General features: G+C 43.4%; 1 protein-coding gene across 1 annotated transcript in view; it reads right to left on the bottom strand.

Moving 5' to 3' along the window:
- Positions 1-25,525, bottom strand: part of ttn.2 (titin, tandem duplicate 2) — a gene marked incomplete at its 5' end in the record, with an annotated part of 160,038 nt that overhangs the window by 26,971 nt on the left and 107,542 nt on the right. Inside the window, 17 exons of the mRNA XM_083682079.1 lie at positions 58-17,160; positions 17,242-17,544; positions 17,803-18,390; positions 18,485-18,781; positions 18,869-19,066; positions 19,173-19,277; positions 19,717-20,304; positions 20,584-20,871; positions 21,309-21,599; positions 21,702-21,989; positions 22,126-22,431; positions 22,523-22,825; positions 23,058-23,360; positions 23,715-24,002; positions 24,429-24,728; positions 24,822-25,124; positions 25,217-25,516. Coding sequence (XP_083538205.1) covers positions 58-17,160; positions 17,242-17,544; positions 17,803-18,390; positions 18,485-18,781; positions 18,869-19,066; positions 19,173-19,277; positions 19,717-20,304; positions 20,584-20,871; positions 21,309-21,599; positions 21,702-21,989; positions 22,126-22,431; positions 22,523-22,825; positions 23,058-23,360; positions 23,715-24,002; positions 24,429-24,728; positions 24,822-25,124; positions 25,217-25,516 — 22,152 coding nt within the window. The remainder of the gene's footprint in view (positions 1-57; positions 17,161-17,241; positions 17,545-17,802; positions 18,391-18,484; positions 18,782-18,868; positions 19,067-19,172; positions 19,278-19,716; positions 20,305-20,583; positions 20,872-21,308; positions 21,600-21,701; positions 21,990-22,125; positions 22,432-22,522; positions 22,826-23,057; positions 23,361-23,714; positions 24,003-24,428; positions 24,729-24,821; positions 25,125-25,216; positions 25,517-25,525) is intronic.

Genomic DNA, 25,525 nt, shown 5'->3' with positions numbered 1-25,525 from the left:
AATATGTTAATACACATGAACAACAGCAAAACATGTAGTTATTCAGTTCTAGTGTACCTGTAATCTTTGTTCCAGCCTTGGTCTCAGATGGGACGCCAATTCCATATTCATTTTCACCAGTGACTCTGAAGTAGTACACCTCTCCCTCTTGTAGGTCTGTCATTTTGTAAGTCAGACGATGGCATGTATCTGTGATTCTGGTCCATCCTTTTTTGCTTCCCTCTCGAAGATCAACAAGGTAGTTCTTGACAGGACCACCACCTTCATTCTCTGGGGTATCCCATGTGACTGTTGCAGAGCTCTTTGTAACATCCTTGATCACAACATGAGATGGAGGACCAGGAGAGTCCAAAACCCTGACATTTAATGTCAGTGTAGCTGTTCCGGCAATATTCTGTAATGTCACTGTGTATTTTCCAGAGTCATTTCTTGTTGCTTGCTCCACTGTGATGGATGTGAATGTATCAGTGACATCAATAGTTGCCCTCACTCTCAGATCCACATCTGCCTTGTTCCACATAACATTAGGAACAGGCTTGCCCTTGAATGGCACTGTCAAGGTGAATGAACTACCATCCTTAACAATGAGTGTCTTCCTCATCTCATTGCCGATATTGAATACTGGTTCCTCTTCTCTCTCCTTGGCCACCTGAGGATCTGTGGCAAGACTTGGCTCACTGAGACCAATCTTGTTGATTGATTTGATAACAAAAACATATTCTGCTCCAGGTGAAAGTCCTACAACTGTGAACTCAGTGTTCTTAGTGTTTTGAACACCGACAGTCCAGTCCTCATCCTCGGTTTTCTTGTATTCAACACAGTATCCAGTCACAGCAGCTCCACCATCAAACAATGGCTTATTCCATGACAGAGAAACAGTGGACTTAGTTGAGTCAATCACCTTTGGTTTGGCTGGCGGGGATGGCAGGAACTGGGGATCCTCAGCCTTTGTAAGAGGACTAGGAATACTTGGGGCACTCAATCCTGCAGCGTTCTCTGCATAAACTCTGTACTCATACTCACATCCATCACGGAGGTTGGATGCCTTTACCCTTAGGTCATAAACAGGCTTTTTGTTCACACGCACCCAACGCAGTCCTGATTTCTCTCGCTTCTCAATAACGTAGCCATAAATGCTGCTTCCTCCATCTGAAACAGGTCTCTCCCAGCAGATAGTCATTGCCTCACTTGTTATGCTGGTGATCTCAAGTTCTGTTGGTGCAGCAGGGACTGTGAATGGATCCCTGGCACTGGCAGGATCACTCTCCAAGGCTTCTCCATCTCCATACTTATTCACTCCTCTGACTCTAAAGATGTACTCGTTTCCTCTAAGCAGTTTGGTGACTTTGCAAGTTGTAGCCTTCATGTCTCCATATACCAAAATCCAGGCAAGGCGGCTGGTTTCACGTTTCTCAACAATGTAGTGAGAGACTTCGGCACCACCGTTTTCTTGAGGTGGTCCCCAGGTCAGAGTGCATTTCTCTGCGGTGAGACCAGTTACCTCCAGTGGTCCAGCCGATGGTCCAGGGCGGTCAAGGACCTTACAGTTCACAGCCATTGACCTTGTACCAGCAACATTCCGTAGTGTCAAAACGTACTGGCCAGAGTCTCTTCTGATACTGTCTCTGACTATCAATGTAGTGGTGGTGTTTGTTGAAGTGATTTCTACTCTTGCCTTGGCCTCGATCTCTTTACCATCTTTAGACCATGACACGACTGGATGTGGACGCCCAGCAATGTCTGCATCAATTCTCAGGATATCTCCAGCTTTGACAACTACTAACTGTTTGAACTGGTCTTCCAATACGATGAGAGGTGGATCCACATCATCTTTGACGGTGACAGCACCTGTGCCTTCTGATGGCTCACTGAGTAATCCAGCTGCATTCTTTGCAATGACATGGAAGTCATATTCTAGGTCCTCAGTAAGGCCAGTAACATCAAAGGATGTTTCAAGGAGGCTGGCAAAATTGCACTTCAGCCAACGACCATCTGGAAGTTCTTTGCGTTCAACAATATACCCAGTCAATTTGGCTCCACCGTCATACTCTGGCTTTGCCCAAGAGAGGGAGACTGAAGTCCTTGTAATGTTAGTGACTGTAAGCTGACAAGGAGGATCACATGGATCCCGTGCAGCTACAGCCTCACAGGCTTTGGTGCAAGGTCCAATGCCTGCAATATTCTCAGCATAGACACGGTATTCATACGACAAGCCTTCCTCAATGTTTGTCGATTTGAATTGTGTTTCAGTAATGAGACCTCTGTTGATCTTGGTCCAGAGAATACTGCTATGATCTTTGCATTCCAGGTGATAGCCAATGATTGCACTTCCACCATCACTGGCTGGTTTATTCCATTCAACCAACATACCAGACTTAGTGGCATGGGCAACATGGAGGTTGGTGGGAGGACCAGGGGGCTCAAAGGGGTACTGTGCAACAATTGGAGCTGAGTCCACAGAATGGCTTTTGCCATAGCGATTTTCTGCAGCTATACGGAACTGATATTCAGTACCCTGTGTCAAGCGGCAAACTTTAATTGATGTTCTGGCAACTGTGGCTGAAACAATCTGCCATGTAGTAGTGGTAGTATCTCTCTTCTCCACAACATAGTTGTTAATTTGACATCCTCCATCGTAGGCTGGGGGATCCCATGAAAGTGAGATGTTGTCAGCACTCACTTCATCGACTTTGATTGCACCTGGTTGGCCAGGTTTATCCAAGATTACAACCACTATTTCAGCTGACTTGGTGCCAATAGCATTGCTCAAAGTGATAACATACTTCCCAACATCCTCCCTGGTTGCATCTTTAATTACAATTTTGGATGATGTATTGGATGTTACAACATTTACCCTTGTTGTCTGCTTCAGTGAATGGCCATCCTTTTTCCAAGAAACCTCAGGGTGGGGTCTACCTCTGAATGGAACGTCTATCTTCAGGTCATCTCCTGCTTTGACACTGTAAGTGTTGAACATCAGATCAATAATAGGTTCAACTGTAATGTCCTTTGCTACAACAGGCACTCCCAAGGGCTTAGGATCACTCTTGCCTTTGTCATTCACAGCAGTGACCCTAAATGAATATTCGTCGCCTGTTGTTAGTCCATCAATAGTTGCCTCCAATGCCTTGATCTCTGTACATACAGTCCATTTGTCATCATCTTTGGTTTGCATTTCTACTATGTAGCATGCGATTTTGCTTCCACCATCATGGTCAGGTTTTTCCCATGAGAGGCTTACAGTGTGACGAGTAACATCAACAAGTGTAATTTTCCCAGGAGGCAAAGGTGCTTGAGATACCTTAATTGGTTCTGTTGTTAATGCTGGCAAACCTACACCTAGCTCATTGACAGCTAGTACGCGGAAAAAGTAAACGCCTCCTTCTTGAAGCTCATCAATCTTCATTGAGTTTCGTACACAATTATTTGAAACACTTGTAAATGCCATTCTGTTTGTTTCCCTCTTCTCCACAATGTAATGTGTGATCTTAGCTCCACCATCAATCAGTGGAGGTTCCCAGGATAGGGCTACAGAATCTCTCTTCACATCTTTGGCTGCAAAGTTTGTAGGAGCACTTGGTGAGTCCAGCACTCTGACATTTACAAATGCTGACTTTGAACCACTGATGTTCTCAAGAGTCAACACATACTTGCCAGTGTCAAATCTGTTGACATTGTCAATGACAAGCATTGTGTAGGAGCTGGTGACCTCAATCTGGGCACGCTCAGTGAGAGGGCCATCAGCCTTGGACCACTTGACCTCAGGTTCAGGCCTTCCTCTGATTGTGACAAACAGACGCAAAGTTGCACTGGCACGTACAGACACAATCTTCCTCAGGTCTGCATCCAATTCAATCTCAGGGGCCTCAATTTTTTCAGCTGCAATCACAGACCCTGCGACGTCAACATGCTCTCCAACTCCCTCAATGTTAATTGCACAGATGCGGAAATTATATTCAGCATTTTCCCTCAGTTTTTTTGCAGTGAAGTGTGATTCTTGTACACCGGATGGTGGTGTGCAGGTTGTCCACTCTTCCTCTGTTGCTTCTTTCATCTCCACAAGGTATCCCTTGATGGGTGCGCCACCATCATAGATGGGTCTTGACCATGCAAGAGAAACAGTTGTGCTTGAGTGGTCTGTCACTTTGGGGTTGTTTGGAGGACCGGGTGGATATGTGGCATCACAAGCTTTGAAATATTCAGAAGGTTCACTCGGCACTCCCACACCAGCGGCATTTTCAGCAGATACTCTGAACTCATAGGAGTGTCCCTCTGTGAGTCCAGTGATTCTGAACCGTAAGTCATTCAGTCTTTTTCTGTTACATTTTGTCCATCTAATGCCCTCTTTATCACGTTTCTCCAGGACATAGCCATCAATCTCCGATCCACCATTATCTTCTGGGCGCTCCCATGTGAGGACCATTGATTCCCTAGTTATAGCACTTGCTTCAGGTGTTGAAGGAGCACTGGATGTCTTGAAAGGATTGCGTGCAATAACAGGATCTGATTCTAGAGGTTCGCCAATGCCATACTTATTCACTGCTGTGATCCTAAATATGTACTCATTGCCAGGCAAGAGTTTAGTCACTTTGTAACTGATAGCTTGGATATTAGGTTCAACTACAGTCCATGACAGTCTGCTAGTCTCCCTCTTCTCAATAATGTAATGAGAAACACTAGCACCACCATCATGTGATGGGTGGCTCCAGTGAAGATAGGCTTTCTCTGCAGTGACACCAGTTACCCTGAGTGGACCATCAGGTGGACCAGGCCTATCAAGAACTTTCACGTTGACTGGTACAGTTTTTGTTCCACCAACATTGCTAAGACTCAGGACAAAGTGTCCACCATCTACTCTGATACATTCTTTAACTGTTAGAATTGTGCGTTGGATAGTAGTTTTGACCTCCATTCTTGGGGTAGTTTTGTCAATTTCTTTCCCGTCTTTCAACCACATAATATCAGGGACTGGTTTTCCAAAGATATCAGCATCAATTGTGAATGTTTCACCGGCATGGACAACAATAATATCCCTGAACTTTGGATCCATTTCTACTGTTGGTGCTTCAATTTCATCTTTGGCAGTAATAGCTCCAGTGCTTTGAGAGGGTTCACTGAGAATGCCAGAGGCATTCCTTGCAATGACCCTGAACTCATAGCATTGCTCTTCAGTCAAACCTGTTATAGTAAATTGAGTTTCAATTAGATTTGCGAAGCTAGCCTTCATCCATCGGCCATCAGGCAGTTTCTTCCTTTCCACAACATAGCCTGTTATGGAGCTACCACCATCATACTGGGGCCTTGTCCACTGTAGTGTGACGTGGTTCCTGGTAATAACTATAGCCTCTGGGGCACCAGGTGGATCACATGGGTCTCTGGCAACGCAACATTCAGAAATCTTGCTCGATGGACTCAAGCCAGCAATGTTCTCAGCATAGACCCTAAATTCATACTCAATGCCCTCTTCAAGCTCATTTGTTTTGAATCTAGCGTCAGGGATGAGCATCTTATTTAACTTTGTCCAGAGAATGCTATTTTTCTCTTTGCGTTCAAGATGGTAGCCAAGGATTGGACTTCCTCCATCAGTGGTTGGTCGTTTCCATTCAACAACCATGTGATCCTTTGTCACTGATGACACAAATGGAGTACCAGGTGCCACAGGTTCACTGAATGGATATTGCACGACCACGGAAGATGAGTCCAATGATGGACTCTTTCCATAACGATTCTCTGCAAACACTCTAAACTGGTATTCTGTGCCGGTTCTTAGTTTGGTAATTTTTATTGTTGTTCTTGCTATGGTAGCAGACACAATCTGCCATGCTGTGGATGTTGTGTCACGCTTTTCCACAATGTAATTGTTTATTTGACAACCTCCTGTGTACGCTGGTGGTTCCCATGAGATGGTGACAAAATTGGAACTCACTTCTTCAATCTTTACAGGTCCTGTGGGTGGACCAGGTTTTTCAAGGATGACAATTCCAATTTCCTCTGTGGCTGTCCCTGCACTGTTAATAGCTGTGACCGTGTACTTGCCAGAATCTTCTTTGTTTGCCTCTTTGATGCGAAGGAGTGTTGATGATGGTGTACTGGAGATATTCAGTCTGGTTGTTTCTTTAATTGCATGCCCATCTTTAGTCCATGCAACCGTTGGTGTTGGACGACCTATCACTGGAATTTCTACTTTCAGATCCTCGCCACATTGGACACTGAATGTGTTGAATGTCATCTTGAAATGGGGTTCAATAGTCACATCTTTAGCTGTAACAGGGGCAGCTAATGGCCTTGGATCACTCTTTCCTTTGCTATTGAAGGCTGAAACTCTGAAGAGGTATTCTTGACCGGAGCTCAGGCCTGTGACAGTTCCCTCACATGTCTTTGCGGTTGTGGCCACCACCCATTCTTCTGATCCTTGAGGCTGCATCTCTATGTAGTATCCCATGATTCTGCTTCCGCCATCGTGGTCCGGTTTCTCCCATGACAGTGAAGCAGATGTTTTAGTTACGTCAGTCAACGTGACTTTTCCTACAGACAGAGGGACCTCTGATGTCTTCACAGAGTCTTGTGTTTCTGCTGGCAGACCCACTCCATATTCATTCTCAGCCATAACTCTGAAGTAATAGATAGCCCCTTCTGTGAGATCTCCCACTCTGAGACTGGTTTTTGTACACTTATTTGTGATATTGGAGTAACCTTTCCTAGTGGATTCACGCTTATCAACCAAGTAGTTAGTGATCCGAGCACCTCCGTCAATAAGAGGCGGCTCCCAGACAAGTGTGAGGCCGTTTTTCTTGATGTCTTTCACTGTAACGTTTAAGGGTGCTCCTGGTGTATCAAGCACTCTTACAGAAACGAATGCAGATTTGGTGCCACTGCTATTTTCCAAGCTCAGAGTGTATTTTCCAGCATCATTTCTGTCACAGATGTCTACTGACAGTTGAGTGTAATCTGCGCCTTTCTCAATTTGAACTCGAGCGGGCAAGTCACCCTCATCCTTGGACCAACTGATTTCTGGGGTAGGACGTCCTCTGAATGGAATATTGATCCTCATGGAACCTCCTGCACGAACAACAATTCCCTTTCTTAGCTCTGAAGTAAGCTCTATCTCTGGGGCATCCATTGTATCTACTGGTTTTGCTGTTCCTGGAATAACTGCAGGTTCACCAACACCTAATTTATTGATGGCACACACCTGCACCTTATATTCTTGATGCTCAATAAGTTTGGTGATTTCAAATGAAGTGGCATTCAACCCAGTTGGTGGAGTACAGATGGTCCATTCTTCCTCATCAGCTTTGCAGATCTCCACAGCATATCCTTGAATGCTACAGCCACCATCATAGATGGGTCTACTCCAAGCTAATGAAATGGAGTTCTTGGTAGTGTCAACCATGTGGGCATTAGTGGGTGGGCCAGGTTTAAATGTTGGATCACAGGCTTTGTAGTAAATAGTTGGTGGACTTGGTTGCCCAACTCCTGCAGCATTTTCTGCAGACAATCTGAATTCATATTCATGATCTTCTGTCAGGCCTGTCACTCTGAAGCGGAGGTCTGTGACTCTGCGTTTGTTGCATTTTGTCCATCTGACTCCAGCTCTGTCTCTTTTCTCTACAATGTAACCAGCAATCTCACTTCCACCATCAGCTTGTGGTCGAGTCCAGCATACAGTCATTGAATCTCTTGCTATATTTGTTATTTCTAGTTCTTGTGGTGCTCCAGGAGGAACAAATGGATTTCTCATTATAACTGGCACTGACTCTAGAGGCTCACCATCACCAAACTTGTTGACCGCCAGAACACGGAATATGTATTCATTTCCTTTCAGAAGCTTGGTGACTTTGAACATTGTGGCTCCACAATCACTAGCAACCACAGTCCATGCAAGACGACTAGTTTCCCTCTTTTGAATGATGTAATGGGAAATATTGCTGCCACCATCGTGTCTGGGTGGAAGCCACGACAGTGAGCATTTCTCACATGTAACACCACTGACCGTAAGGGGTCCCTCAGAGGGTCCTGGTCTGTCCATTACTTTCACATTGAACGGTACAGATTTTGTTCCAGCAACATTAGTCAGAACCAAATAGTATTGCCCTCCATCAACTCTGATAGCATCTTTAACAACAAGCTTGGCCTTGAAATCAGAGTTTTGTATTTCATTTCTTGCCGAATTTTCTACTTCTGCATCACTCTTAAACCATTGAGCTGTTGGGATTGGCTTTCCTTGTACACTGGCCTCAAGTGTAAATGTTTCTCCTGCATTGACCACAATAACCTGGTTGTACATTGGATCAGTTTCATATTTTGGTGGATCAACTTCATCCTTTGCTGTGATGGAGCCAGTGCTCTCAGAAGGCTTGCTGATAGACCCAGCTGCATTCTTAGCGATAACTCTGAAGTCATATTTACAGTCCTCAGTTAAACCAAGAACTGTGAATACAGTTTCAATGACATTAGCGAAACTGGCCTTCATCCAGCGTCCCTCTGGTAGATCTCGTTTCTCCACAACATAACCAGTGACCAGACTGCCACCGTCATATTGTGGCTTTGTCCATTTCACTTTCACAGAGTGCCTGGTTACAATGATAGCCTCTGGGGTGCCAGGAGGATCACATGGGTCACGTGCCACACATCCTTCAGAGAGTTTGCTGCATTTGCCGATGCCAACAATATTCTCAGCAGAAACTCTGAACTCATATTCAATTCCCTCCTCTAAAGGAGCAGATTTAAATCTTGTGTCTTGAATGAGCATTTTATTAATCTTTGTCCAGAGGATGCTGTTCTTCTCTTTTCTCTCAATGTGATAGCCTTGAATCACACTTCCTCCATCTGAGATGGGTTTGTGCCATTCAACAACCATATAATCCTTAGTGTATGAAGAGACGTAGGGCGTGCCTGGTGGCCCTGGTTCTTTGAAGGGATACTGGGCAAGGACAGGCTCAGAATCGATTGCATAACTTTTACCATATCTGTTTTCAGCAAAGATCCTGAATTGGTACTCTGCACCAGTTTTCAAGTTTGCCACTTTCAGGGTCGTTCTCGCAACAGTGGCAGAAACTACAACCCAGTTTGTTGTTGTTGTATCTCTCTTCTGGACAATGTAATTTGAAATCTGGCAACCACCAGTGTATGCTGGTGGTTCCCAGGACACTGTGATGCTCTCCGCACTGATTTCATCAAGCTTGATTGGGCCTGTTGGTGGGCCTGGTTTATCAAGAGTGATAATTTCAATGGTTGCATCTTTTTGTCCAAGTTTATTAGACACAGAAATGCCATATATTCCACCATCTTCTCTTGTCGCTTCTTTAATGGTGAGAGTTGTATGGCGTGCACTGTCAGCAACATTAACTCTTGTAGTCTGTTTCAGGGCCGAACCATCTTTTGTCCATGCAATGACTGGTTTGGGATGACCAGCAATGGGAACTTCTACTTTCAGGTCATAACCAACCTGTACACTGTAGTTGCTGCATTTAGGTCTAACAGCAGGATCAATGACAAGGTCCTTCACTTGTACTGGATTGGCAAGAAGTCTAGGGTCACTCTTGCCTTTACTATTAACAGCAATGACTCTAAACGTGTATTCCTCTCCTGTGGCCAAGTTTGTGACAGTAGTTTGAATTGCTTTAACTTGAGCGCATAGTGACCATTTCTCTGTATCCTTTGCTTGCATTTCAACCTCATAACAGCTTATTTTACTGCCTCCATCGTGATCTGGTTTCTCCCAGGCAAGAGAGACACTGTTGCGTGTGACATCAACGACTGTCACTTTACCAGGAGGTTGAGGTACCTCTGAAATTTTCAGGGGTTCAGGAGTCTCTGCAGGTAATCCAATGCCGTATTCATTCTCAGCAAGAACTCTGAAGAAATAGATACTGCCCTCTTGAAGTGGTTCAATCCTCCATGACATCCTGTTACAGGTTGTGACAGGGGAATACACTTTTCTAGTGCTTTCTCGTTTCTCAACAATATAATTCTTAATTTTAGACCCACCATCCAAAGCAGGTGGCTCCCAGGTTAGAGTGATTGAATTCTTTGTTATCTCCTTCACAGTGAAATTCACAGGTGGACTAGGTGAGTCAAGTACTCTGGCACTTATGAAGACAGATTTCACTCCACTGGCATTCTCTGCAGTAAGAGTGTACTTGCCGCTATCAAATCGGTTAACATTTTCGATCACAAGTGAGGCATAACTACTTGTAATATCAATCTCTGCTGTTTCCCTGATTTCCCCATCAATTTTTCCCCATTTGACTTCAGGAGCTGGCCGTCCCCTGACAGGAACAAATATTCTCAAAGTGTTTCCAGCTCTGACATTGATCATCTTCCTGAGATCAGAGTCAAGATCAAGATCTGGTGCTTCCATTTTCTCCTCAAGGAGAACTGATCCAGGGACATCTGCATGCTCCCCAACACCAACCTTGTTTATGGCACAAACTCTGAATTTGTATTCATGCTTCTCCAGCAGTTTTTTTACTTCAAATCGTGTCTCTGCGATTCCAGTGGGTGGTGTGCACATTGTCCATTCATCAGAAGTCACTTCACAGGTCTCAACAATATATCCTGCAATCTCACAACCACCATCATAGATGGGTTTGCCCCATGACATAGTAACAGATGATCTTGATGAGTCAATCACTTTAGGATTATTTGGTGGGCCTGGTTTGAAAATAGGATCCAATGCCTTATAGTACACAGTTGGTTCACTTGGGGTCCCAACTCCAGCAGCATTCTCTGCTAAAACTCTGAATTCATAACTGCGGTTCTCAAGAAGACCTGTAACTCTAAAGCGAACTTCACTCACTGTGCGCTTATTACACCGTGTCCATCGCACACCTTCTTTGTCACGTTTTTCAATAACAAATCCAGAGATGGGATTGCCACCATCATTTATAGGTCTCTCCCAGGTTACCACCATTGAATCTTTTGTGATTGTAGAGACTTCAACCTCTGTTGGTGGATCAGGTGTCACAAATGGATTTCTTGAAATTACTGGCTCAGATTCAAGGGGCTCACCAATTCCATATTTGTTCACAGGAATCACTCTGAAGATATACTCATTGCCAGGGAGAAGCTTTGTGATCTTAAGACTGAGGGTCTGCACTTTAAGTTCAACAACGGTCCAAACCAATCTGCTTGTCTCTCTCCTCTCAACAATATAATGCGAAACATCACTTCCTCCATCTTGTTGTGGTGGTTTCCAGGCAATACAGCATTTTTCACTTGTGACTCCATAGGTAGAAATAGGGCCCTCAGGCGGTCCAGGTCTGTCTAAGACTTTGACATTGATGTGTACAGACTTCTCTCCACCTACATTTTTAAGTAGTAGTGTATACTGGCCTCCATCAACACGGATTGCCTCTTTAACACTCAATGTTGCTGTGAAATCAGTGTTCTTTATTTCAAGACGAGCTGCATTTGTTATTTCTTGGTCTCCCTTCATCCAATACGCTGTAGGTACTGGTTTGCCGTAAACACCTGCTGTAAGCGTAAATGATTCCCCTGCATTCACAACAACAGTTTGAGCGTACTTTGAGTCTATGTCTATTTTAGGAGGATCCACTTCATCCTTAGCTGTGATAGCCCCAGTACTCTCAGATGGATTACTGGAAACACCAGCTGCATTTCTTGCAATGACACGGAACTCATATATTTCCTCCTCAACTAATCCAGTCACAATAAATTCAGTCTCAATGACATTGGCAAAACTGGCCTTCATCCAACGCCCTTCAGGTCCTTCCTTCTTCTCAACAACATAGCCAGTGATTTTACTGCCTCCATCAGACTCTGGTTTTGTCCACCGGAGAGTGACAGCATTTCTAGTGACAATCACAGCTTCAGGCTTGCCTGGACTGTCACATGGGTCTCTTGCCACACGAATTTCTGATAATTTGCTTGCTTTACCAATACCAACAATATTTTCAGCATAAACTCTGAACTCATATTCAATACCTTCTTCAAGCGCACTGATCTTGAACCTTGTCTCTGGAATTAATTGTTTGTTTTGTTTCACCCAAAGGATGCTGTTTCTCTCCTTACTTTCAACATGATATCCCAGGATTTTGCTCCCACCATCACTACTGGGCTTTTTCCATACGATAACCATGCTTTCTTTAGTAGATGCCTGTACAGTTGGTGTGCCTGGAGCACTCGGTAATTCAAATGGATATTGTGCAAGAACAGATTCTGAAAGAAGCAGTGAGCTCTTTCCGTATCTGTTCTCAGCAGCAATCCTGAATTGATATTCAGAGCCAGTCTTTAACCGTACTGCTTTGACAGTGGTTCTTGCGACAGTTGCAGACACAATCTGCCAGTTTGTGGTGGAAGTATCCCTCTTTTCTACTATGTAATTATTGATAGCACAGCCACCATCATACTCTGGTGGTTGCCAGGCTAGAACAGCACTGTCAGAAGTGACTTCATCAATTTTGATTGGGCCTGTTGGAGGACCTGGCTTATCAAGAACAACAACGCCAATGTCTGTTGCTGCTTCACCAGCTGAGTTTGAAAGTTTGATGGTGTACTGACCCACATCCTCTCTGCTGGCTTCCTTAATAACCAGATATAAATGTCTATCAGTGGATTCAGCATTGACTCTTGTGGTTTCTTTGAGTGCGACACCATCTTTGAGCCAAGTCACAGCTGCTTGGGGACGCGCAGCATACGGCACATCTATCTTGAGATCGTCTCCAGCCAAGACACTGAATGTGGAGAACAGTAGCTTGAATACTGGGGAAATGATAAGGTCTTTGGCTACTACTGGTACGCTAAGCGAACGAGGATCGCTGGTTCCTTTTTCATTGGTTGCGGATACACGGAACATGTATTCTTCACCCTGAGTCAGTCCAGCAACAACAGCATGTGTAACTTTTACAGTCATAACCTGGGTCCATTTCTCACTTCCTTTTCCCTGCATCTCAACTATATATCCTGAGATTCTGCTTCCTCCGTCATGGTCTGGCTTCTCCCAAGATAAAGCAACACTGCTGCTTGTGACATCACCGAGAGTGACTTTGCCTGGTGGCAGTGGCTTCTCAGAAACTTTTACAAACTCTGTAGTCTCTATTGGAAGGCCAACGCCATATTCATTCTCAGCCAAAATTCTGAAGAAATAGTTCATTCCCTCTTGCAGGCCACCAATTTTCCAGCTGTTTTTATGGCAGCTAGCACTAACTGTTGAGTAGGCTTTCCTAGTTGACTCACGTTTTTCCACAATGTAATTGCGAATTCTAGAGCCACCATCGATAAGGGGTGCGTCCCACATGAGTGACACTGAATCTGTGGTTATCTCCTTGATGATGAGATTCTGTGGTGCTCCAGGTGTATCAAGCACTCTGACATTCACATATGCTGTTTTGCTTCCTGTGCTGTTTTCTACTGTCAACATATACTTTCCGCTGTCAAATCTGTCAACATTTTCAACAAGAACAGAGGTAAATGATGTTGTGGTGTCAATTGTTGCTCTTTCTAGAGGCTCTCCATTTTCTCTGGACCACTTCACTTCAGGAGCTGGTCTTCCTTTAATTGGCACAAATAGTCTCAATGTGCTGCAAGCCCTAATGCAGACAACTTTGCGGAGCTCTGCACCAAGGTCAATCTCAGGAGAAAGAAGCCTATCCTCTGCCTTTGGAGATCCAGGCACGGTTGCTGCCTCTCCAACCCCTTCACAGTTAATTGCTGAAATGTTAATTTTGTAATCTTGATTTTCTTTCAGGTTTGTGATTGTAAATGATGTAGCAGTCAATGCCTTCTTAGGAGTAACAATTGTCCATTCATCTTCCTCAGGGAGGCAGGTCTCCACAATATATCCAGTGATGTCAGAACCACCATCATAAACAGGTTTGTTCCATGCAAGTGTGATGGATGACTTAGTTGTGTCTAAGATTCTTGGATTTCCTGGGGGTCCAGGTTGGAATATCGTGTCCACAGCCTTGTAAAATGGACTTGAAGCACTTGGTGTACCCAGACCTGCAGAATTTTCGGGAACAATTCTGAATTCATATTCATGCCCTGGAGTGAGACCAGCCACTTTGTACCTCAGGTCATTTACTGTCCTTTTGTTGCATTTCACCCAGCGTAAACCAGTTTTGTCTCTTCTTTCAATTACATAATTGAAGATACTGCTACCACCATTGTTCTCAGGATGTCCCCAGCAGACAACCATGGTTGTGCTGGTGATGGTTGTCACCTCAGGAGTTTGTGGAGCATCAGCTGGCACATATGGATTGGCCGAAATCATTGACTCAGACTCAATGGGCTCTCCAATGCCGTATTTATTGACGGCCATAACTCTGAAGATATATTCATTACCCTTCAGCAGTTTGGTGACCTTAAACCTATTAACTTGCAAGTCTAATGCTACATTTGTCCATGCCAGTCTACTTGTTTCACGTTTCTCAATAATGTAATGCAAAATCTTTGAACCGCCATCATGTGATGGAGGCAGCCATGACAGGATGCATTTCTCAGCAGTGACATCTGTAACAGCAAGAGGTCCATCTGGAGGTCCAGGTCTGTCAAGAACCTTCACGTTGAACACATGCTTGGCAAATCCACCAGGATTGCTGGCGGTTAAAGTGAAAGCACCACCACATCTTCTTAGAGAGTCTTTGTTGATTAAGGTTGTAGCAAAGTCTGACATTTTAATTTCTAACTTGGCAGTATCTTCAAGTTCCTTACCATCTTTGGTCCATACAAGTGATGGTATTGGTCTACCTACAACACTGGCATCAAGTCTGAAGACATCTCCTGCCTTCACAAGAACAACATTATTGAAGATAGAATCAACCTCAATCTTTGGCTCTTCAATATCATCTCTGCAGGTGATAGCTTCTGATGTTTCAGATGGGTTACTAAGAGCACCAGCTGAATTTCTGGCAAAAACACGGAATTCATACTCTGCATCCTCTGTGAGACCACTAACTGTAAATGTTTTTTCTAGGATGTTGCTGAAATTGGCCTTGAGCCAGCGTCCATTTGGTATCTCTCTCCTTTCTACTGTGTATCCAGTTATTGAAAATCCCCCATCACCTTCAGGCTTTGTCCACTGAAGAGTCACTTCATGCCTTGTTACATTCAATGCCACTGGTTTACCAGGTGGGTCTACTGGATCCAGAGCAAATGTTGTCTCTGATGACTTACTTGCTTTGCTCAAGCCAGCCATGTTTTCAGCAATAACACGGTATTCATATGCGATTCCATCCACCAAGCCAGTTGATTTGAAAATGTTTCCAACTACAAGTGCTTTGCTGATCTTCTGCCACAGGATACTGTTCTTCTCTTTCCTCTCAATGTGATATCCCAAAATTGGACTTCCACCATCGGAAGCTGGCTCATTCCAGCTAAGTGTCATTGCATCCTTGGTGAAAGCAGTGATTTGAGGAGTACCTGGTTGCCCTGGCTCATTAAATGGATAAGCAGCCACCACTGGTTCAGATATTATTGAGGGACCAATACCATACCTGTTTTGGGCTTTAACACGGAACTGATACTGAACCCCTGTTGTGAGACGAGCAGCTTTGAATGTTGTTCTGATAACAGTTGCTGCCAATTCAACCCATGAAGTGCCTGTGGTCTCTCGCATTTCAACAATGTAGTTGTTGATTGGTACACCTCCATCATTTTCAGGACCCTCCCATGACATTAGAATGTAGTCACAAGAAACTTCCTCTAGCTTGATTGGTCCTGTAGGAGGCCCTGGAATATCATGGACTTGAACAGTGATGGTCTCCGTCATGCTTCCAAGAATATTCATGCCTGTCATTGAATATTGACCACCATCTGTCCTTTTGATTTCATTGATGTTGAGGATAGTTGAGGTTGGAGTAGTTTCAATATTTATTCTCTGTGTTTGTTTAAGTGCCTGATCTTCTTTCTTCCATGAAACTGCAGGCCTAGGGCGACCCAACACAGGAATTTCCACTTTCACATGATCACCAGCTTTAGCGATAACTAACTTCTGGTAGACTCCACGCAGATCAAACTGGGGTGCTGTGGTTTGTTCTTTGACTACAGCAGGTCTACTTTCACGTGGATCACTTCTACCTGAACTATTCACAGCCATGATGCGGAATATATACTCCATATTTTCAGTTAGATCTGTGACTGTGTAGTCAAGAGCCTTTATTGTTGTCACATGGGTCCATTGATCTGTGTCCTTCTTTTGTGCTTCAATAACATATCCAGTTATCATGCTGCCACCATCATGCAATGGCTTTGTCCATGCAAGACTTGCAGAGTCCCTGCTTACATCTGTGACATAGAGGTTTTCAGGGGCAGTGGGTGCTTGGGATGCTCTGATTGTGTCAGGTGTTTCTGCTGGCTCACCAACACCAAGATTATTTTCCGCAGAAACTCTGAAGTAATATTCAGAGCCTTCCACCAGGTCTGAAATCTTAAATGAACATTTCTGCCAGGTTGTAGTAATTGTTGTGTAAGCCTTCTGTGTGGCCTCCCTCTTCTCAATGATGTAATTACTGATCTTTGATCCACCATCAATAATAGGGATTTCCCATTGAAGGGTTATGCTGTTTTTGGTAATTTCTCTTGGTTTCAGGTTTACAGGTGGGCCTGGTGTATCCAGTACTCTGACATTAACAAATCCGGTTTTCTTACCAGCAACGTTCTCTAATGTCAACATGTATTTTCCGGCATCATATCTTGTGCAATCAGGAACAACCACAAGGGTGTATGACTCTGTAGTATCAATGTGTGCACGACCTTTAAGAGGTATGCCGTCCTTCATCCAGGTTACTTCAGGAGTCGGACGTCCTTTAAGTGCCACAAAGATGCGTATAGATGCACGAACCCTGACAACAAGAGTTTTTCTCAGTTCAGCTTCAAGCTCAAAGTCTGGAATTTCCTCTCGATCCACAAGTTCAACAACTTCTTCAACCTCTGCTGGTTCTCCAACCCCCTCCGTATTCACTGCTCTGACTCTGAAATGGTATTTACTACCAGACCGCAGATTGGACACAACAAATTCTGTAATTCTCAAAGTCCCTGTTGTGTCTGTCTCCCAATCGTCATGTCCTTCCTTCTTGTGCTCAACAATGTAGCCAGTAACATCCAGTCCTCCATCGTAGTGAGGTCTACCCCAATTGAAGGTGGCTGTTGTTTTAGTAGTATCAGAAATTCTTGGGTTGGAAGGAGGTCCTGGTGGATCTAAAAAAGAAAAATTATAATTAATAAAAGTGTAATTCCCTGGTACTGTTAAATTTAAATTCTATAAAGATGTTTGCTTACATGCAATATCCTTGGTCATCACATGTTGAGACGGCTCACTGGGCTCCCCAAAGCCAGCTTTGTTCTCTGCTGTTACCCTGAACTCATACTCAACACCCTCTAACAGGCTTTGTACTTTGTAACGGAGGTCAGAGACGGTCTTCTTCGCAGCTCTCACCCATCTCAAACCTTTTCTCTCCTTTCTTTCTACACTGTAGCCTCTAATATCACTTCCACCATCCACAGCTGGTCTCTTCCATGAAATGGTGACAGAGTTCCTGCTTACATAGTCAATCTCTGGTGTTGATGGAGGTCCTGGTGGGCCTGGGGAAACAGAATCACATTACATTTATTGAGTTTATTGAAGTTTATTGAAATAAATATATAATTGTTATCCAAGTTGTTCTAAACATGAGTTGTAACCATAATTAGTCTATGTAACATTGCATTAACATGTTGATACATTGTACTTTATTATTGTATAGTAATGGAGTTGCATGTTTTTTGTAAGAGTAATACAATGTTTTACTAGAGTAATTAAAACATTACCATCATCAGTATGTTCAGCATCTTTGAACTTACCGAAACTGTCAACCATCTTCACTGGACCAGATTGAGTTCCATCGCCAGTGCCATACTGATTCACAGCAGAGACACGGAAGATGTACTCATTGCCTTTTATTAACTTGCTTGAAACGTATCGGCAATCCATAATGCCTTCAGCAAGTTTCGTCCAAAGAAGACGGCTTGTTTCTCTTTTCTCCAATGTGTAACACTTGATAACACAGCCGCCATCCTCTTCTGGTGGTAACCATGTCAATGTACACTTCGCAGCTGACACACTGCTGGCTGTAATGGGGCCTGGAGGTCCAGGGATATCAAGAACCTTCACTTTAATATGTTCCTCTTTTATACCAAATGGATTGCTGGCTGTGATGGTATACTCTCCAGTGTTCTTCCTGCTGGCATATTTAATGGCCAATGTTGAAGATGTTGGAGTGCTAGTAATCTTGCAGACGTCAGAGTTCTTGAATTCTCTTCCTGCCTTTGACCACACGGCTGTAGGTGGAGGTTTTCCAAGGATGCTGGATGCAGAGATGACAATAGTCTCTCCAGCTCTGACAGAGACACACTCCTTCATCTCTGGGCTGAGAGTGATGGTTGGTGGCTCTGTTTAAAAATAGGAGGAGAAATTACTGTCAAACTCTGGATGTCGTATTTCTTGCATCAACACACTTTATATTAAAGTCACAGCACCACTTACCATACTCATCTTTGCACACAAGGGAATCGGTTTGCTCAGATGGAACACTAACAGCACCAGCTGCATTCTTTGCTCTGATTCTGAATTCAAATGTGCTGCCCTCCTGTAGGTCTGTTACTGTGAATGCACAGCCTTGAATGTTCACATGGTTGGCTTTCATCCAGGTCTTCCCTGGCTGTTCCAGTTTCTCAACGATGTAACCAGTCAGTTTGTGTCCACCGTCATACTTGGGTGCAGTCCACATAAGTGTCACAGTGGTCCTTGTGACATTTATCACATCAGGTTTACCAGGAGGATCTATAACAAAAAAAACAAGTAATTAACTATTTCACAAGGAAAGATGTTGACTAAAATGCTTTAAAAGAAAGAAGATGTGGAACTTACCTATTGGATCCAGGGCAATGAATGGCTCAGTGGTCTTGCTTGGCTTTCCTAAACCAGCTGCGTTCATGGCCATCACTCTAAACTCATACTCCAAGCCTTCAATCAGCTGAGTCACTCTGCACTCCTTTATCCTCAGCGGTGTCTTGGTGGCTCTTTTCCACATCAAACTATTTCTTTCTTTGTATTCAACATGGTAACCTGCAGAGAGCCAACAACCATTATTGTCTACCCTTTTGCTAAACTCCACTGTAATATCAGAAACGTTTAAACAAAAACAAAATAAGCAAAATGTTTGGATAATTACCTGTAATTGGGGAGCCTCCAGTATCCTTAGGATCAGTCCAGGTCAGAATGGCAGATTCATGGCGAATGCTTATTACCTCGGGTGGAGCAGGAGCTTCGGGCACATCTAGTGAAATAGTATATTTTGAAATTAGGACAATGATGACTGTACACTATAATATTGTAATTTGATGAGTTGATGTTTCGAGCACATCTAGTGAAATACTATGTTTTGAAATTAGTACAATTATGACTGTTCAGTATAATACTGTAATTTCTTGTGTTGATGAATTAAGATTTAATACATATGAATGACCAAAAACAATGTTTTAAGTGAGAAGTTATAGCTTGTCAAAAGCCACAAAAGACAGGAAATCCAAAATGAGCACCACCACCCATAACTTCACCGATGCACCAATAAGGTTTTCCAAAACACAGCTTTGATACTTCTTATAGTGCTGTATGTTGGTCTACTGTACTTCAAACAACATATAGCATGACTAAACAGGTTTAGAGTAATGTGATATTAGGATGTTACAGATACTTATAAAAGTCTAGGAACTTACTAAATGGATGTTTGGCCACCACTGGATGAGATCTGAGGCATTCTCCTACCCCATATTTGTTTTCTGCAAACACTCTGAAGATGTACTCAATGCCATCATGGAGCCGAGTGACTCTCATAATATTCTTCTGGATAGCAGAAGCTACAGTAAGCCACTTGCTGTCTGTAGTCCTTCTCTTTTCCAGAATGTAGTTGGAAACCTCCGATCCACCATCATCCTTTGGTGGTTCCCACTCCAGAGTAATACCGTCTGCAGTGATTTCATCAAACTTAAAGGGTCCTGTTGGTATTCCTGGTTTTCCAACCACCTTGAACTGAATGGTAGAATCTTTGGTTCCTGCAATGTTTTTCAGACTGATGGTGTACTGCTCAGCATCACCTCTCTGGCAATCACGAATGAGCAGAGTTGTGCTAACACCGTTACTCTCAACTGAGATTCTTCCAGTGTCAGACAAGGCGACAGCACCCCTCTTCCATGTGACAGTGGGAGTTGGTGTACCAATGATGGGAATGTTGAGACGAACGGTAGTTCCCTCCTTGGCTACGTAGCACAGATCTGGCAGGCCACTTAGGTCACATTGGGGTAGAACTGTGGAGGGATATGTTTTGTTAGTGCTTATCATTTACCAACCAAATTCTCAACTCCTCAAATGAAACTCAAGGTGAATTGCACTACTCTTATTCCACCACCTCCTCTTTTATAATGATTAATGTGATTAAGGAATAGAGCTACCAGTCAGCTATATTTACATATCTATGAGTTGTTTGAAGAGCCTTAGTGAGAAATGAAGAGAAGTTCAAAAGTACACATATCAAAAGGCCATGAATCCTGTTTTTTTCTCTAGCATCACTGTGGATTAAGTCTTACCTATCTGATCTTTAGCCAACACAACAAGGTCTGTTGGTGGACCCTCTCCTGACTCGTTGACAGCCTTCACTCTGAAAGAGTACTCCTTTCCTTCCTCCAGTTCTTTCACACTGTACTGCATGTCCTTTGATTTCATCAACACCTTCCACTTCTCTTCACCCTCCATGACCTCCAGGATATATGCTACGATGTGACTTCCACCATCACTGACTGGCTTCTTCCAGCCAAGAGTGCAGGAATCTTTAGTGATGAGCTGTGGCTTGAAGTCCATAACTGGTCCAGGTTTTTCTGAAATTGGATATCATAATGATTACAATTAATTAATTATGTCTCATTAATGGAATGTTTCATTTGTAAATATAACTAATACAACAAGGGGTGCACTGATACCACTTTTTCATTGCTGCTACCTATTCCGAGTGCTGAACTTTTAATATCAGCCGATCTGATAAAAGGCCATTTTTCTGAAATGTGAAATGCTACCGCCACACCTCGAAACACTTGCCTTTTTGCAACAAGCAAGTAATTTACTGTCAGTAATTCCATTTTAGGCAAATATCAGTCCGATACCGATGCTCAGTATCGGATCAGTGTATCTCTAAATACAACCACATTCAGCATCTAAATACAGAGTGGTACACTGAGTTACGTGGTTGAATGATCCTGAAGCACTGAGGGAAAACAATTAAATCATTATCAGCCAATATATAAGCCAAAAAACATACCTGAAGCCCTAACGGTGCCCGCTGTCTCACAACCTTCTCCGATACCATACGCATTCTCGGCCAAGACTCTGAAGCAATAGGCCTGTCCTGCCTCAAGATTTGTAATTCTGAAGGATATTTTGGGACAGTCGGTGGCGACGCAGGACCAAGCTTTTCTTTCTGCGAGACGCTTCTCAACAATATAGCTTTTCACTGGGCTTCCTCCATCAATAAGAGGGGCATCCCAGGTGATGGATGCATGGTCTTTCGATGTTTCCTTCACAATCAAATTAATTGGTGGTCCAGGAGAGTCTAAAGAACAAAGACATTATAAGCGGGATGACTAGTATGGCTTCATTTACGTTTTACATGAAACCACTTCTGACCTAAAATGTGTAAGGAGAGAAATCTTACCGAGGACCTTCACAACAATAGTGTAAGTCTTTGATCCACTGCTGTTTTCAAGAGCCAACACATATTTGCCAGCATCATATCTGTTGATATCCTCAATATACACAAGGGTATCCCATTCAGTTGTTTTAATCATGACCCCTTGTCTTTCTTTGAGGTTGGCGTTAACCTTGGTCCAGGTGACTTTGGGAGCAGGACGTCCCCTCAGTGGAACATACAGTCTCATTGTGACTCCAGCACGAAGAACCAGGGCCTTGCGGAGGTCTGCATCAAGCTCCGCTTCAGGAGCGACTGAAAATCACAAGAAAAATTGGTGAGATATCACACTTTCAGAATTATATATGTACAATGTGACATTTGAAATGGGTGGATGGATTGGATAAACTGTTATTGCTCAAATGCAGGCATAGTAACATTGATAACATACTCAGGATGTCCTTGGCCTGGTGAGTTCCAGGAATTTCACTTGGCTCGCTGTATCCAATCTTGTTCACAGCCGTCACACGGAACTGGTACTCAGTGCTATCAATTAGACCAGTAACATGGAACTTGGTTGCTTGTAACTTCTTAGGCACGTTGCACTTGGTCCAGTCTTCTGCTTCAGCTCTCTTACATTCAACCATGTAGCCGATGATCTCACAGCCACCATCATAGGCTGGCTTTGTCCAGGTCAAGCTGATGGTGCTATGTGTTGAATCAATGACTTTAGGGAAGGCAGGAGGTCCAGGGGGATCTAAAGACAAACAGATTAAACAATATGTGAGAAATATGGAGACGTTTGAGTCTTAATTAATTCAGAGAGTGACAATAGATGTAAGACTTACACACAGGATCCAATGCTATGGCAGCGTTAGATGCATCACTTGGTTTCCCAAGGCCTGCTTTGTTCATTGCGATTACTCTGAACTCATACTCAGACCCCTCTGTGAGGCCACCCGCCTTGATGGTTCTGTCTATTGCTGGTTTGCGGTTGACTTTGGCCCAGTTGAGCTCAGATGCCTCGCGCTTTTCAAGCATGTATCCAAGAATGGTAGCACGACCATCATCAGCTGGCGCCTTCCAGCTGACAGTCATGTGGTCTCTTGTGATATTTGTGATAACCGGAGGATCGCAAGGCCCAGGAACATCTGCATATAAGAGAGAGAGAGGATTAGTCACATTTTAGATAAGTGTTGCCTGAGCAGAAGATTCAATGTAAGTTTCCAATGTTACCAAAGTTACAATAAACTGTTAAAGTATTTGCAATTGTTTCTGAAAGATTATTTATCAACTGTATGCCTGTCTCCCATTCTAGTGGTAGACAGGTGGAGAACTTCTGTCTCACCCAACACATCAAACATCCATAAATTGAAACATTACCATATGGATTCTTGGACATGACACCGTCCGTGAGGATGGGGTCACCAACTCCATACTGGTTCTCAGCGCTGACGCGGAACTGGTATTCATGACCCTCGATCAGTTTCTCCACTGTGCAGTCTGTTAGCTGACCATGTACATTCGCAGTGACCTGAGCCCAATTTGCTCTGCTTGTTTCACGTTTGTCAATGATGTAATTGGTGATCTCAGAGCCTCCATCTGCAATAGGTGGCTCCCACCTTAGCTTCACACGGTTGGCAAACACTTTGCTGATCCTTACAGAGGCTGGTGGGCCAGGTTTGTCTGAGGAAAAGAAGTGTATTTTTTAACTTACTAACCGTAAGTCTACATATTAGAATACTGTGTTCTGTGTTCTCTTTTGCACTGTAAAAGTAAATGTATTCAGGTGCATTACATTGACATTACATTATACATCTATCTCTGTTATAAGTTTGAGTATGTGAAAACATGTCAGCTCAAAGCTATGTTGGAGTTTGTGCAAAATAAAGAAACAAAGATGGAAAACATGTTAAATACCAGCAGCTAACAACTAAACTATGCAGAGTATTTACTTGAGGAGTAGTAGTAGTAGTAGTAGTAGTAGTAGTAGTAGTAGTAGTAGTAGTAGTAGAGTAAAGTAGTTTTATGTTTGAATACCTAGAACTTTGAGCTTAATGGTGCCCGACTTTGATCCATTTGGATTTTCAGCAAGGATAGTGTAGTCCCCAGACTCCTTTCTTGTCACACAGAACAGTTCCAGGAGGAACTGGTGTCTCTTCTGAGTCATCTTCATTCCCTCAACCAGTTTAAGTGGTGCTTGGTCTCGCTTCCAGGTAACCTTAGGCAGTGGTTTCCCATAAACCTCAGCATCCAGACAGACGTTGTCTCCAGCCTTCACTATGATCAGGTTTTTCATGTCAAGTCCGAGCTCTACCCTTGGTGGAACTGGACACACAAGAACACAAACATTTGGTCATTCTAGAGGGTAGTGACACATCAGCATTGGCCACAAAAGTATTCTAATTGATAAACACATTATAGAGGAAATATATTCAAATGTCATATTAAAGACACTATCAGTGATCACTTGATATCATTGACACATCTGTTGTGCTAAATAGATGATATTGAAGCTATACAACATTTGTTTACAAAATTAACAACCATAAACAATAGAATAAATAGGTAATTATTGCTTTACTTATTTTTGCTCCTCTCATAGGTATTTTGGAGTCATATTAATCATAATCATTTAATTATTTGAAATTAATTACATTTTTTCAAAGGACTGATAGAGGCTTTGATTCAATGTATTATCTCTTCGAGGAGAGGTCTTTGTGACATCTATTTATAAAATAATCGGTGACGTACCATTCTCTGCAAACACAGGGATGGGGTCTGAGAGCTCTGAAGGCAAGCTGATGTTGATTGCTGTCTTGGCAATAACTCTGAACAGATACTGTGCCCCCTCCTCCAGCCCAGTGACAACATAGTCTTCTCTCTGGATGTTCTGGCAGTTGGCATTGCAGCGTGTCCAAATTTCACCAGGAATTTTCACAAATTCTACATAATACCCAATGAGCTTGCTTCCTCCGTCATGTTTGGGACGGGTCCAAACAAGTGAAACAGAGTTCTTGGTCACATCCATTACCTCAGGTTTGCCTGGTGGATCTAAAAGAAGATGACAATACTCATGAGTTTTGTAGAGTAAATCAGAGACACGGTAAATCAAACATGAATATTATCAAATGTGCAGTTACTTACCAACTGGTGTTCTTGCAGTGATGAAGTCAGTCTGTTTGCTTGGTTTACCTTGACCAGCCCGGTTCAGGCCAGACACCCTGAATGTGTACTCCAGACCTTCAATCAAGCCTGAGCATGAGTATGCTGTTGCACGGACAACTGACTCATTTGCTTTCACCCAGAGAAGGCTGTTTCTCTCTTTGCGCTCGATGCAGTAGCCAGTAATTGGACTGCCACCATCGCTGGTTGGTTTCTCCCAGGTCAAACCCACAGAGTCCTTGTTGATTCTGTCGACAATGCAGTTTCTAGGCTCACTTGGGGGATCTGGAATTTAAATATGGTGTCATAGACAACCGTTATGAAAGTATAATTCATTGTGCATACATTTGATCACACATTTATTTCATGTAACTCACCGAAAGGATATCTAGCAATCATTTTCTCAGAGTAAATTGGCTCTGAGATGCCAAATCTGTTTTCAGCACGGACACGGAAGCCATATTCCTTTCCAGGTGTGAGCTTGGCCACTCTGCAGTTGGTCTTTGTGCAGGAGCCAGAGGCTGTGACCCAGTCTCCTCTGCTCACATCACACTTCTCTACGACGTAGTTGGTGATGTTGCTGCCACCATCCTCTCTTGGTGAGTTCCACTGGAGTGTGCAGGCGTCAATGTCCACCTCTATTATCTCCAGAGGAGCCTCCGGTGGGCCAGGGATATCTGTTGAAT

This window comes from Argentina silus (assembly GCF_951799395.1).
Source record: "Argentina silus genome assembly, chromosome: 12".
NCBI lineage: Eukaryota > Metazoa > Chordata > Actinopteri > Argentiniformes > Argentinidae > Argentina > Argentina silus.
Note: the sequence above shows the minus strand (reverse complement) of the source record. Positions and strands in the feature narration are given on the sequence as shown.